The sequence below is a fragment of the Anneissia japonica genome, unplaced genomic scaffold, assembly GCF_011630105.1.
Source record: "Anneissia japonica isolate Jap-2015-1 unplaced genomic scaffold, ASM1163010v1 scaffold3262_len730253_cov190, whole genome shotgun sequence".
Lineage (NCBI taxonomy): Eukaryota > Metazoa > Echinodermata > Crinoidea > Comatulida > Comatulidae > Anneissia > Anneissia japonica.
The window spans coordinates 401,065-417,217 of NW_022732572.1; the positions used below are offsets into that span (position 1 = coordinate 401,065).

Consider the following 16,153-nt stretch of genomic DNA (forward strand, 5'->3'; position numbering starts at 1 on the left):
ATATTCATAACTATTTATTTATTACACAGGGGTGATGTTAGCGGGAGCCCCTAGTAGGACAGAAAAACCACAAGTTGTCGAGGAGAAAAAAATATATATGTATTTTTTACACAGGCCCCTATTAATTGACTCTGAAATCGATTAAATAAGCCTTTGAACCCCCTAAATTTTCACATTTTCGGGGGCTTCGCCACCTGGACCGGTTTCGGCAGGATTTTGGCGACACCCTACAACGCCCACAAATTTTTCGCGTCGGCGTCGGGGACATCAGCCCTCCTCAGGGAGCTTGGACCCCTTGTCAAGGAAAGGCGCCACCAGTGGTGCCCGGTTTTTCCATATCAGGCTGGACACATCAGCTCCATTAAACAAGTTCAGACTTCAGAGAATGCCAACCCATGAGCATATGAGTAAATGGACCGGGCATACGACTTTAAAACACACATTTACCGCCGATCAGCCGTGGTTAAACAATGAGGCAAGTTACGGTTACATTTTCAGTGATTCCAAATTGTATACTGTATATCTGGTACTGGTAGCCGTCTGATTTCAGACATTCGGCAGCCAGACATTATGTTGGCGTTTATAAAAGACTGCATATTATATGAGAGAACCGTGCACAAACAATATTACCAAACACACAAATATGGGATGCTATTTACAAAAATTTTCTATTTAATATTTATGGCAAACGTAAATTCAAAAATAAAACAGTAAGGTACACTTAATCATCTAATCGTACTGTTTAGTTCTACTTTTCTTGATGTCGTGCATTAAATGTTACTTGTATGAATACACAAGTATAGGCCTATTTATGAAGAAATGATAATTCTAGGCAGCAACAAATACTCTCAGGACGAAGAGCTACGAAATGAATAACAGGATTAGTGTTCCCCCACTAGATGATCATATCGTGTCAACACCCCCTACCCCCACTTCTAGTAATAACAATCCATACTAATTGCGATCATTCGTAGAAAGTAACATACATACAACTTTTGTGTAAAAAATGATAATCCAATTGAGCTTTAATGAAGCGTAGGGATATCTTCTCATACTTCCTAAGCAAACAAATTGGCAGGTCTTCCGAACTAAAATCCTTAATGATGAAACCAAACGGACGCAAATTGATGAAAAATACAACACATTTTAAGAAAAGAACTAAGGATTTAATTGTAAACATGGTTCAGGTGTTCTCTTTCTCCCATTATCAGTACAAACTGAAAAGCGAAATAAACGGAAAGAAAAATCTTGTCATTCTTAACTAAGAGTATTTATACAAAGAAATGAATGAATATTAATTAGTGAAAACAAACTGTTACCAATTAAGGTATCGTAACGATCGTTCTAGATAATCATATGCAAGGTGTATAGAACACCTTGCATACATTAGTGCTGTTTGCTAATTGAAAATACATACAACTTTATAAAACGAGACACTTAATACAACAGTAAAATATTTTACAAAATTGCGCAAATGTTGTATAATTACACAGTTCATCACCTAGAAATTGAGTGCCTGTTAAAATGTTAAGCGTGGTCCGTGTTCAGTATTCTTGAAAATGATCAAATAGATCGAAACGTTGAATCTCAAAATGTCTTTGTCTCTTTTCAGAGCTATTGTTTTTTTTGTTTTGGTCTGTGTTAAAATGTTAATAATTGTTAATAGGAAAGATGATGATGATGTAGTCCCTTAGTACCGCAATCAGTCACCACACAATTGCAAAAGGCAATATAGTATTAAATGTATTGATAATTATGGTAACTTAACATCTCAATTAAAAAGTTTCAATAGAACTTTGAAATACTGTACAGTTAAATGAAATTTGTCTAGCTATACTATTAAAGATTCTATAAATATATCAAAATATCAAACAAATTATACATGTAACAATAAAAGATGATGATAACAATGATGATGATAGTAATGATTTTGGAGTGATGATGATGATATTTATTTATAATAATGGTTTTAATAATTTCTGAGGGTCGCGAGACTGCTTCAAACTTCAATTGAAAACAAATAATAAAAAAGAAAAAGATAAGAAAACTAACAGAATTTCTAAGTTATGTTTCTTGATCTGTAGGCCTTTGAAGAGGGCCCCCAATAGCACCGAGCCCTAGTGCTTTGTACTAGTCATACCTACGCCCCTGATGACAATATAATGCCTTGGGTCGCCTAAGAATAGGGATTCTGAAAGTGGCAAGGTCTTTGATCTAATAAAAGATCTTTGGTCGCCACTTAAAAAAAAAAGTTTAAGAAGCGGCTTTAAAGAGGGCGCTTTCTCATTCGTGGAAAGTATATCATCAAAATACTTCCTGGTTGGGGTACAATACTACAAGCAAGGATGGTCGGCCTAAAACTAGGAGAGAGAGTTAAAAATTGTATCCTAACTTAGGTTAGGCTTAATTTTGTTTACTTTTGCAGGGTATTGTTAAAAGGCTATTCTTCTTCTGTCAAGTAATAGACCTAGGCTTACGCACTTATGAACTGAATAATACTGTGACCCAGCCTAGCCAAGGCAAGGGCCTAGGCTAACTATATAAAAGTAATAGCCTCGGTAGGCTGGGCGAATAGGGCAGGCCTAGCTAGGCCTTGGCCTAGGCCTACTTCTACACCTAGGCTAGGTCTACTACTACGAACGTGTATAACTAAGTCTAAAGCTAGGGAGACCTAGACTAGGTCTAGCTAGGTATGAAGCATGCTATTGTATACCTTTTTGGTGATGCTTACCTTAGTGATATAATACATAGAGAGGGGCTAAGAAGAGTCAATTAATCTCGGAGACTCCCTCCTTTTGATTCTTGATTGGGTAATAATAGTACGCCTTTTTCACGAATCGAGAAGTCTTGAATTTGAGGAGTGCTGATAGGGGTCTCAAAGGCGTAATGGGTGTGCTCGATGATCAGTTTAGGGGCGCTAATTTTTTTAAGCATAGCAGTAACATAGGAATTCACTTCTTGTTGGTAATAAAGCGAGCAGCACGTCCTTGAACAGCCTCCACGTTTTGGATGTTGCACTTGGTATGTTCCCCATACAAAGCTACAGAATTAACACATGGTCAGACCACTGTGACTGCTTTTTGCCTTATATGTTTTGATGTGATGGTCATTAAAAAAAACTTTGAAATGTCATTTTGTGTTTTGCCTACCAGTACCAACCATTTGCTTAGTCATTTGCCTAAGTCCAGTCTCAAGTCGAGATCAATAAGACAGAAACTGTTAAATCAGAATTAATAATCACAGTCCAACTGTACCATAGTACAGTAATAATAATGATAATTACACAGCCTGTACGTTGTTTACAACCCTGTGCATCTCCCTTTCTCATTTTGAAGACATGCCCAATATCACTTTCCAGATTTCGCAAGTTTTTAAAATGCATTCCTGTGTCTTCAGATTTCTGTAGTAAATTGAAAATTTCTGTAGCACCTAGAAATTTGCCTTGAGTGCAAAATATAAATTGCTCAAAATTGCAGGTGCATCTGTGGAATTACAAACTGGACAGGATGAAGATTTATGGGTAACTTTTCAGGACAATTGAACTCGCTTTCAAATCAAGTCCCAATTGTCAGAGCCCGATCAAATTTGGAATTATAGATATACTGGCCACTTTTTCTTAGTTTTCACATATTTATCAGTAATCCGACAAGTTTAAGTTTCCTAGGGACAATGTAATCTAAGATCCCTGATGGAAAAGGCATTTGCTCTGGACTTTAGACCTATTTATTTATAGGTCTTGGCCTGTGATAAAATTTCTGTAGAGCTGTAGAAGTTCTGACTTCCATTTTCATCATGATTTGACCGTGACAGTGACTTGTTACAGGATGAATAATTCTTAGCTGTTTTTAGCCGTGAGAAAAAATCATGACTATATAGAAACCAGGAGCTTGGGATTAGAAGGTGATCGCATCTTGACCACTAAACCATTCAACTTGACTCATTTTAATAGTTGCCCAAAGCAGAGTGACATTTTTTGGAACCATGGTCAGTCAGTTCTTGAGAAGTTAGGTCAGTTGAAATTGGGCAACACAATCATGTTATTGTTTTGAGTAATTTTTGTTTGAATATATGAGTTGACGGTGGCTTAATGCAGAATGTGCAATCCCATTGACTGGTTTTAAAAAATTTCTTTACAGAGCTTGACTTCCTTTGAAATCATACCAGCCATATATTAAACTACAGGATGAACAATTAAGATGTGATGCTACAATTTAGAAAGACATCTGGAGGTGGGCTATTGAGGCAGAGTTTAGGGAGTGGGGGGGGGGGGGGGAGTCTTTCAAACAAACCATTTAGGTAAGTCATATTTATAACATGATTTTGTCTATCAAGTGTAAAGTTGAGTTTGTCCGCACCCGTTAGATTGGCTGCTCTGTAATATACCATTATCGTGTTTGACAGCATTTGAGAAAAAAAAACATACAGCAGTTGTGTGGAAGAGTGTCATACTCCAGGCCATTCTTAAAAATATAAAATGCATATTGCATGCAAGTCTCCAATACATACTTCACTCTATTTGCTTGAAAGGTTGCATAATAGACAAAATCGGTGACTGGGAAGCGTGGTCATGTGATGTATAGTGGGTCTAACTTGCAGTATAATCGGTGTAAAAGTATAAGAGAATGTAATATTATGGTTGTGAAAACAACCACCTACTGTTAACATGACAAATACATGGTAAGGAAAGGCATTATGATTACTCAAAATATACTTATTCTAGTGTTCTCTAGCTTTTTAGGCTTTGGAATTTATGTGATCCTTTGTGAGCTAGCTTATAAATCTATGTCCCACTTGCAGTTTGTGGATCAAAGACTCCAACATACATAAACAGGCAGTAGTAATGCATTGGCCTACACTAACATTTTTCAAAAAAAGTTCTATATTTGGGGCCAGTACAGGAATATTAGCAAACCATCTCAATATTCTCAAGTTCAATTTCCAATCAATTTGGTATAGTTTACTGGCGTTCCAACCAAAATAATTTGGCACCAACAATGTGCCTTACAACGCATCACTGGCACAGTCTGTGTATATTTTATACCCACTAGAGAGGTCATGTGATCCGAGTAACTGATTACTGATTGTCTATTAGCTAATACTACCGTGTCTGGTCAATCTACGAGAATTTTGCTTTGGAAAGGTGAAAGCTCATTTCCCGCTATCTAGAAATCAACATTTTTCCTTTCTTTTTGGGGTTTTTGTGAAAATATTTGACATCCCTCTCACCTAAATGTTAACCCAGATCTGCTCCTGACACTTTGTTGACATGTTTAATTTGTTTATGTAAAACAATACATCAGACCACAACTATTCTCCTTGCTCTATTCATGACAAAGTCAAACTAATACCCGATTCACACGTGAAGTTAAATTTAACAAAAAATAACAAATTGTAATTGTAACCAAGCCATCTCCCGAGTTATTCCGACTGAAATATAAAGCATTCACACGTGTCTGTAAGGTATTGCCAAGGTTGTGTAAAATTTATTCAGTGTTTATTCAATGAATCATTTTTGCCCTTACTGTGATATAACCATCAACCATAGTTTTGGAATTGTTTTCTTGAGGTATCACTAAGTTAGTTCTGTGTGATTACACCATCTTGAAAAAATGCTACGGAAAGCAATATTTGTACAAGATTGAATGTGCCCTTGGATGTTTAATCTTTGGTGTACTTAAAAAACTTTATATTGGCACAGTAGTGCTTCTGATTAATATAAATATTAATTGAGCATATTTTAGGACTGCATGCAATCATTTTATATAATGGCAGCAATACCTAGGTACTTGATGGTGGTGATAAATTCACTAGTATCATTCTTTATATTGTCAATTTTAGAAAGTTTGTGAAGCCCATCAGTTTGATTGAAGTTATTCATTTCCTTTGAGAAGTTCTAAACACCAAGAAAGATGAATGAATCAGGTAAAATATAAACAAAAATTGTTGACAATTATAAACTTATACAGTAATATATGGCTATTATATTCCTGTAGTACCTTCCACTATTACTCATTGGAAAAGTGTAGAATTCAACACAATGTGTAACCTCCTTCCTCCCTGGGGAGCATTCCTTGTCAGACCTGGGTATTCAGCATGTAGATAAAATAGATTCATCATAGGGTATTGTTTTTGTCCATTTATCTTTCATATCAACTAGAATTTATTACTACTCAGCAATCCCAGCTGGTTTTTACCACTACTACATTTACCCATTGTATTCTTGGGGCTACAAAAAAAACAAAGCATTTGGTTTATATTTCTCATTATGCACTTCCATTATAAAGCATTTTGTACTAATAAAGAAAATAGACCTAATTTTTTTGATATATTTTTAGATTAATTGATATTTGTATAAATTTAATTATTTTGCATTTAAATTGATTTCATATAAACTGGAATATGCTTCTTTAAATCCAGACAATAATGATTCTTTGTTTTAACAATTTTGAAATTATCTTGATAAAACAATGTAATACTGTATATTTTTGTAAAAAAACATGATGATAAATTTGCTCTAGTTACAAAGAAAGCTAAAAGGCAAAGTTTTGTATTTTCATGTGAATGAATTTAACATTCTGAAATCATAAATGAAAACACCATTTTATATTTTAAAAAATAACCATTTATTCATGATGACGAAGATTATTTGCATGAAGGTATTAAGTAGTAACAATAATAATTAGAACTTTATTTTTAAACTGAAAGAACTTGTATCACCATAATGGTGTTTTTTTACAAGGCCATTTACAAGAATATACAAATGAAATGAAAATATTAAAAATAAAATTGAAATACATAAACTGTAGAAAGAAAAGTAAAATTCAAAATTATAAAAGCTAAAAATTGATGTCATGTTAAACTCAACTTATTTATAGTCTGTAGAAGTTTTCTCTTTTGTGCTTTGCTCTAAGTAGTTATGTTTATGTTCAAATTCCATTTTCCCTTTTCTTTATAGGGAGTGGAGATGCATCAACATCAAAAAGACAAATGGTTGACCAAGGTTTGTATTGTGAACTAAATAATAATTTACTATTGTTAAAGACAACTCGCACCAAAGCAACCACAACAAAGTGATGCGACAAGCACAGATTGACAGATATTTCATCTCAGTTTCAAGCAGTCACAGTTTTTGATGCTACATTCAACTTCTGACTTAGAAAAATCAGTTCTACAACATATCAAATTTTGTTTTGCCTCCGGATTCTGACTTTAAATCCGGACAATAATGTTTCTTTGTTTTAACAATTTTGAAATTATCTTTATAAAACAATGTAATACTGTATATTTTTGTACAAAAAAAATAATGATAAATTTGCCTTTGTATTTTTATGTGAATGAATTTAACATTCTGAAATCATAAATGAAAACACCATTTTATATTTAAAAAAAAAAAACATTTATTCATGATGATGAAGATTATTTGCATAAAGGTATTTCTAAGTAGTTATGTTTATGTTCAAATTCCATTTTCCCTTTTCTTTATAGGTAGTGGAGATGCATCAACATCAAAAAGACAAAAGGTTGACCAAGGTTTGTGTTGTGAACTAAATATATAATTTACTATTGTTAAAGACAATTCGCACCAAAGCGACCACAACAAAGTAATGCGACAAGCGCATATTCACAGATATTTCATCTACATTCAACTTTGATGTGCTGTACTTTGGTGAATGTGTTTTTACTGAAGGAAAAGAACCATTCTTAAGAACAGTTCTATAGTACAGCAGTAGAAACAAGACCCAGAAAAGAGCCATTCCTTTTGGCATTTAGAAGAATAGTTCTTTGACAAAAAATCAATGTAGGAGTGGCAAAGTTTGGGTGATTGTGGGAGGAGCTGGGGAAGAAAAGCAATTTTTCAGGGAGAAAAATAATTAGTAAACCCCTAGATTTTCATAGTTTTCACTCTTGTACCTCTCCCAAGATACTTTGAGTGATGTTCGATCATACCCACTTACCCTACTTCATTCCCCTCCAAGAATGACTGGAAATGTGAGCCGACCTGTTCCACCAGTCCAAAGTGATACATTAGCAGGAAAGATCAAAAGACGCATTAATCTTTTTTTGATATGTGCGATTTCATAAAAATTTAACGTTAACAAATTATAAAATTAATTATTTTATTTTTTTACAGCCATTTCTGATGAAGATTTTATGGAACTTAAATCAGTTGTCTCAGAATGGTTTGACCAGCGTGGATACATCAATAACCTGAAAGTTTTGTACACAGATCTCCTTTCTCCTGCTGTGTTACATAATGCTTCTACAACAACAATTAATTTGTTGAATTGTTTAACTGATCATGATGAAATGAATTCAACAAATCTCACTCTAATCTATGACACCATAAAAGTGAGCAAACAATTTCGCTTAGTAAAGAAAATTAAAGAACAATTGCCATCATGTCCAATTCCTGCAAATATTAAAGATATTGAAATATCCAGCTTCACACCACACAGACTCAAACTAATGAAGTTGGGATCATTACTGACAGAAGATGATGTGCCCAAGATTGATCAATTGTATAATGATGCATTGAAGAAGTATGCAGACAGCTGGTGTTTAATTATGGATCTAGAAAAGAGAAGTGTAATTTGTGAAGAAAATATGGAGAAATTTATTACAAAGTTAAAAAAACTTGAACTCAAAAAAGCTGTAGATGCTCTGTGTAAAGGTATTTAATTTTTTATTTTTTTAAGATAATATTGATTAGACTACACAAATTAATAATTCCAATACAGGTATTTTCAATGTTTTGGAAGTAGGCCTAATTTACTTTATATTTCATGTACAGTTTCAAATGCATCTTCAAACTCTGATAAATTGTGTGGTAAAGGTAATACATGATTGTCTAGAATATTTATTGTAATATAATTATATAATTCTAAAGAAATATATGAAAATTTTTATAAGAGTATATTTATATGCAGTATACTATATCAATATACTAAATTTATGGTTTTTACTCTAAACATTATCATTAACCTGGTATTATAAAAGTGCATGTGTGGTCATCTTTGTCTGGACAATTATAACTACAGTAGTCAATAGGATTTGTTGCACATGTATGCTTTTAATGGCAGTGATGACTACAGTCATCCCCTCTAGTTGTTGTTGGAAGCATTGTGGATAACTATGGCAATGGTACCCGATTCCAACATGCATGGTGTTAGTGGCAGTGATAATTACAATATTAAATTAGAGCAAGGGTATTCGATTCCAACATGAATAGTCAATCTTACGTAACAAGGGTTATACCAGGTGAATGGACATAAAAAACATTAATATTTTTTTCAATTGATTTAGAAATAATTGCTCTGATGTTCTTATTTTTTAAATAAAAGGTAATCAGAAGGATCCTGAACATGTGATTTCATTGGACCCAGAGCATCAGGAGCAGCTAAGACGAGGTCTGTTGATACTCTTGATAAAAAAGCACTGTATTAGCTGTGCATATGCTGATTTGTGCTCCTGCAGTACGTGTTAACTACACATCAGCAAATTGTAAAAAAAAAATTGTTGACAATTATAAACCTATATATGCATCCTTCCTCCCTGGGGAGCATTCCTTGTCAAACCTGGGTATTCAGTATGTAGATAAAATAGATTTAACATATTTGTACCGATACCATCATGTGACCAACATTTTCTTCAAACGTGAAAAGAAATTGTAGTAAGTTAACGGAATTAAATTCAAACTAAATACTTTAAATGAGCAATAATTTGTCAAGAAATTTATATTATCTAAACAAAATCCTTGTGTTTTATTTGTACATCTCTTTTACTAGTGTTTGTTTTTGTGCATTTATTTTTAATATCAAATAGAATGTAATACTACTCAGCAACCCTTTTGGGTACACCATTACATACACCTATCTAAATAGGCCTTTTTCACGCTGCGGTAGACATCTTCGATCAATGATAAACAATGCTGATAAACTTTGCACCTCTATCCTAAAGCATTTTGTACTTTCCAATAAAGGAAATAACTATTTTGATACATTTTTAGATAAAGTGATCTTACTGTAGTATAAGTTTAATTTTATTGCATTTAAATTAATATTATTGTAATCTATTGTAATAAATAAAGTGACTGGAAATTTAGTTCTTTTGGAGTTTCCTAAACAGTAGGCCTAAACCAATATCATTAATATGAATTTTTTGCTAATCTTAGACTAGGGTTTATGTATTTGCGCTGTGCTTTACTGTAGGTGATGTTAATGTTCTAATTTCCAATCTCTTTTTTTGACAGGTAGTGAGTCTATATCAAAAAGAACGCTAGATCAAGGTTTGTGAAAAGATGTAAAATATCTGTAAAATACAGTCTCTGGCTGTAAAACACAGTCTGGCTACGATAGCCTACTCTTGGCCAGCAACAATCATGTGACTCCTAATGCATAAACAAACTGTGGAGATTGTTTTCAGTTGCAAAAAGAATCCAACCAAGTTTGATGCTATCTTTATTGACAACAATCCCATTGAGAATTTTGATATAATAAAAATTTATCATAGCAAGCCTATGTTGATTATTATAACATCATGGAAGCTAACTCAAGACTATGCTTTCTTAAACAGTTGCAACAGTGTGGCCTCAATCAAAGTACCCTTATTTTTATATTAGTATTATTCCACCAGTACTAGAATATGCTGCTCCAGTGTGGGGTACAGGGCTTACTAATTGTCCACCTAATTAGCTCGAACAGATTCAGCGCAGAGCGCTTCGAATCATTGTCCCTGATACAAGCTATGATAAAGCACTGGCTCTCATCGATATCCCAAAGTTGGCAAACTGGCGCACCCAACTATGCCCTCTTTTAATTTTAGTTTTTGATAACCAGTCATCGGTTGCTGTAGCGATATAATCAGTGTACTGTGTGCGTATTTACATTTAACTGCGTATGCTGATTTGTGCTCCTGCAGTAAGCTGCACATCAGCAGTACAGTAAGGTTAAGATGAATAAATGTTGTAATTTGTATTGTGTTAGATTGAAATTGTTTGTAATGCTATTTTGATAGACATTCGTCAAAGAAATAAACATTTCGGCATTCAAAAGAGAATAATACAGTCACTGACCTTTTTGGTCGGTGCATGCAGACAGATAAAACTTGTGCGATAATTTCATAACTAGGCTAGGCTATGGCCTAGTAGGAGGAGGAGGAGGCCTCGGTGGCCTCCTGCCTGGCCTTAGACCTACATCTGAATTTGTTCCATGGGTCTTTAAAATAAGTCTAGAATATTCCTATTTAACGTTCAGTTTGTTTTGCTTATGAGGGTCTATTGATTCAATGAATTCCTTAGTTGTTCATACTTAATATTGAATTTGAAGTAAGTTTATTTGAGTTCTAATTAAGCTTGCTTTACGAAATCAATTTTCAATAACCATTCAATTTTCATTTCGCAATGACGAAAAAATGAGAAGTTTACTGTAGTTGATGTTAATGTTCTAATTTCCAATTTCTGTTTTTTAACAGGTAGTGAATTAGAGTCTACATCAAAGAGAAAGAAGCTAGATCAAGGTTTGTGCTCTGTACTCAATACTTTTCTGTATACAATTTTTTTCTCTTACCAATTATGTTGAGCAACTCAAATGAGGGTAGAGGCAGCTATCTGTGGCTGGGTCCAGAGTGCCAGATTCAACCTCTGACGGTGAACTGACAGTTTAGTTAATGATTTTTTAACTTTCTGGAGTAAACCTTTTGGGTAAAATTTTGTGAAATCTTCTGTTGCTAGCTCCAATTGAATGGTAGTGTCAATCATAACAAATATTACCATTATTGGGCCATTTAGACAGATTTGATTCCTTATTGAGTGAGGCCTGTATGTGCAATAGAGTAATAAAATTTCTCAGTTCCTGACATGATGAATACCACCGTGAACTAGACCGTGATAAACAACTTTAAAGGACTTGTGAAATATAGCCAGAACAATATATATAGATAAATTAAATTGTTAGTAATACGTTGAATCTCTTTATTTAAAAAAATCGCGCTTTTTATGCTATTTTAGGGCAATTAAAAGAGACTATATTATAGCATCGCTCTGTTGGTTCAGATATTCATAGTAAACAATATGCTAATTAGGTGTGACGTCACTTGTGCCGAACCAAAACGTAAACAAATTCAAGCATATTGACACTGGACGCGGCACACACAAAACACGGCTGAAGTTCGTTGTTCGTCTCTCTGTGAGAAAAGACGATTACCAAAACAAAGAGTATTGCTGAAACTCCTACAGACCTGCCATATTACATTGCCTTTGAATGAAAGCATAATCTAAAGACCACAACATTTAAGTTTTCCGAAGTAAAAATTGGTGAAGAAATCGTAGGCCTAGACTAGGCGGCTTGGGAGCCCACTCAACACAGCACTTCATTCATTCACGATGTCGACTGCCAGGCGCCGAGAGACCTAGATTATTTATCGTGTTTTAGAATACAAGGAAAAATATTTAAGGAAGCTAAAAACGAATGCAGTGCCTATAGTATTTTAATTCAACAACCAAACACTTCCACCCAAGATGCGTGGGGCTTATCAAAAGGAAGGAAAAAGGAGGTAAGTTGAGAACTGGCCTAGCCTAGGATAGTGCTGTACTAGCTAGGCCTAGGCTACTTAATTATGATAATGATAGTGTATGCCTTCGATTTTTAGGCCTATCAATTCATCAATCGTGGAGGAAATATATAAAGTTTATTTCCTCCATGCTGCAATGTACTAGCCTAGCATATTTAGGCTAGGTAGGGCTTGACCTAGGCTAGACCTTGTTCATTTTAAGAAGAGGCAGTACAATTTAATATAGATAATGCCAAGGGGCATGGTAGTGTTCCTACCTAGGCCTACTACCGGATTATGACCGGTTGAGCTGCCGACAAGTTGAGCCGCCGGTCATTTCTATGGAACGCCAAGCGCGTCTCTCAGTGTGTTAATTGCGGCGTATTTCAATTAATTTATTCGTTCTTGGTACTGTTGTTTGGGATGTATTTCAGTTTATTTACTCAATTATTTCAATTTAATTGTTAATTGAAATACGCCGCAAACCAAACGTAAAAAATAATCAAGTTATTACATTTTTAATACGATTTTGCAACTATAAACAATAAATTTAAATGTGTTAGGCCTATGTTATTATACAGTATTTACTATGGTTTTATAATTTATATATTTTTATTTTTGTACTATTTGTTAAACTTATATATAATAAATAATGTAATTAGATAATTTAACAAAATAGTACAAATAACGAATAAGTTTAATAGTTGGAATATGCCGCAAACCAAACGTAAATAAACACATTTTTAATACGATTTTGCAATTATACAACTTCATTTTATTTTTATAAAAATGTAGTACATAAAATTACATTTTTAATACGATTTTGCAATTATACAACTTCATTTATTTTTATAAAAATGTAGTACATAAAATAATCAAAATCACGAACGGCAATACGAGCAAATCAACGACTGACAAGACTGTGGGATGAATATGTAGCTGGTATCCGGGGGGGTTCATTCACTGATGACATCGGCAAGCCGACTACATTCACTGAGAGACGCACTACATTCACTGAGAGACGCGCTTGGCGTTCCATAGAAATTACCGGCGGCTCAACTTGTCGGCGGCTCAACCGGTCATATCCCCTACTACCTACTACTACTGCTGCTGCTGTGGGCCAGATAGGCTAGGGGTGTTGCAAAGCTAATACTGTAATACTATATAACTAGTCCTGTTGCCAACCCTAACATTCTTTATATCTTTATCGAGATAGCTGTACTTAGCAGACTTCTCAAATAATACTGAATTTCAGTAGTTATATAGAAATTTTTCCTAATTGTTACGGATGCATGTAAATAGAAAAAATACTACTAGTACTAGGGCCTACTGCAGAAATGTATCATAGGCCTCTATTATTTATGTTTATAATACACATAAATAATAGGTCTAAATTCCAGAACAATTTAATTTTCCATCAAAAACTTTGGTTACATTGTCTCATTTCAACTTGTTCGTTGACAACTCATTTTGTCAGACTGAAAAAATTATTGCAAAAACTAAGAAAAAAAATGGCCTGTTATTTAGAATCCACAATTATTATTTTCCTGTACCCATAATTGCTTGCACTCAAGACAAATTATTAGGTGCTTCGGAAATTTTGCATTTAACTTACTACGGATATTTGAAGACTGGGTTTAACACGTTATATTTTCATTGCGGATTTTTTTGGCTCAGTACAGAATCTAAATGTATGCATTTTCTTTTAGTTTTAAGGCGTATGCAGATTTTATAAGTCCGCAATGACGATATAACGTGTTGTTACAGAAATGCTTTTTACTAACTTGATAAAGTCTGTCTTAGGCTAGCCTAAATTAAACTATAGTTTGTGCTGGTCTGGCATTTAGATTTTTATTATTTCTTTTACTTGCTAGGTACTGTACTAGAAGACCTTACCAAATGCAGATGCAAATGAAGAGAAAGATGTTAGGGGAGTTGTTACTGACATTGTTATAGAAGATAATGGTCAACCAAAAGGAACAACACCAGGCATATTAACCAGAGAAGGAGAAGCAAAATTGGCAGTTTGTTTCCTAACATTGTAAGAAAAAAACAACAATCTGTATTAAAAGCTGTAAATGAAGAGTCCACATTAGGTATGTTTTGTTGCTTACCATAACAAAGAACCAATAAGACCATTAGAATAGATGTTTATTTTGGGATGCAGAAATGTCTTTATTTTGAGGAAGATGATATAGCCAGCAATTTAAATTGTGTGTGTGGGTGTGTGTGTGTGTTGATTTGGTTCCTCTTCTTAGGGGTTATCCAACTACTACTTAACTTTAAAAAATTAATGAATACTCTCAGCATTCTCATATGAACTGTAAATACTGTATTAAAACTAAATATTTATTTGATCATAAAGGAAACAATTCAAATAATTGATACGGGATCCACATATATTTTTTTTCAAAAATGATGTGTACTTTTTTTCTGTTTTGTAGGTTATGTTGAGGAATTATTTGATGCTCTTCCTTTGAGAGTCGGTATGAGATCAAAATGCTTAAGGATGCACTTGACAATGCAAAAGAAAATCATGACGTCATTCCTGAACAAATAACAAATTACTTTATTTGGACTGATAAGGCTACACTGGTTATGGAAAGAAAGTCAAGATTCAAATGAAACAGAAGTTTAATGTAGGTTATGCAGTAATGTTAAAATTAGGAATTCAAGTGCAAGTTTCGGAAGGAAATGGCTTCCATATTGTAAGAACTGCACATGCTGGTATTACTCTTCGGTTGTTTTGGCCAAGCTTGTGCCAGATCCAACATATGAATCGCCTGTATGCAACATGACGGTACAATCTAATACAGTAATGTTAATGCAGGACCCCAATGGAAATAAACCTGCTATTAGGTTTCTTGGGCTATCCTGGCCAATGTTTGTTAATGTTTCCCTGTTTGTTAATTTTTTCACAAGTGGCAATAAAAGAATCTTCTGTCTCTAAACCTCTTTGCATTAATGATATAATTATATATAAATTTTGAACATTAAATATAAAAAAAGTTCACTACCTAAACGAAAGCTTAAAGTTGTTTTTGTTTTATAATGTTCTTCAATTTGTAGTCTTTCTATTGCACCTCATTTTTCACAATCACAGCAAGTGCACAGCACAGAAAAAATCTATGAAACGCATTTGAAGTGATTTAGTGTATTTTATTATAGAATTCTAAATGCTACGTACAAAAATCATATAAATTCATTTTTTTAAATTGCAATATACTGTAATTACTTACTAAAACAAGTTTATAATTAAATTAATAAGTGTAATTATCATAAAACGCCCATTGCCTCCCATCAATACTGCCCTCAATTGAGAGTAACTTTCTACACACACAAAACACAAGCACTTGAATAAGTAATGCAAGCGTCAGACATGTGGAATTTCTTCCATCGGAACATCAGTACAAAATACGTAGAAAGAGGAAAAACAAGAATGTTTATTTTAATATATACTTTATTGAAAACGAATGACAAAAGAAAAGTGCAAGCTATGAATAAAATTGCATTTCTAAGCAGGCTAGGCTTAGGCCTTTCTCTTTAAGGTAGGTATGTCCTCTCTTCCTCACTCTCTAGTCTAGCACAGTCTAGCCTAGGCCCTATT

The 16,153-nt window shown here is 33.8% G+C and overlaps 1 protein-coding gene and 1 long non-coding RNA gene across 5 annotated transcripts in view; both read left to right on the forward strand.

Annotated features, from left to right (window-relative positions):
- The first annotated feature begins 2,334 nt into the window (after positions 1-2,334).
- Positions 2,335-16,153, forward strand: part of LOC117115710 — a 34,788-nt gene continuing 20,969 nt past the window's right edge. For 2 of the 4 annotated variants that reach the window (XM_033259611.1, XM_033259613.1), the window contains exons 1-8: positions 2,335-2,396; positions 5,839-5,922; positions 6,956-7,000; positions 7,486-7,530; positions 8,132-8,671; positions 9,342-9,407; positions 10,250-10,285; positions 11,470-11,514. In XM_033259611.1, coding sequence (XP_033115502.1) covers positions 5,910-5,922; positions 6,956-7,000; positions 7,486-7,530; positions 8,132-8,671; positions 9,342-9,407; positions 10,250-10,285; positions 11,470-11,514 — 790 coding nt within the window. In that variant the 5' untranslated portion in view covers positions 2,335-2,396; positions 5,839-5,909. Of the gene's footprint in view, positions 2,397-4,253; positions 4,297-5,838; positions 5,923-6,955; positions 7,001-7,485; positions 7,531-8,131; positions 8,672-9,341; positions 9,408-10,249; positions 10,286-11,469; positions 11,515-16,153 lie in introns of those variants that run through there. The other 2 variants (XM_033259612.1, XM_033259615.1) reach the window with 2 other exon arrangements.
- Positions 12,469-15,060, forward strand: LOC117115712. Its single transcript, XR_004446597.1, has 3 exons — positions 12,469-12,549; positions 14,421-14,642; positions 14,991-15,060. It is a non-coding gene; the product is annotated as an uncharacterized LOC117115712 (long non-coding RNA).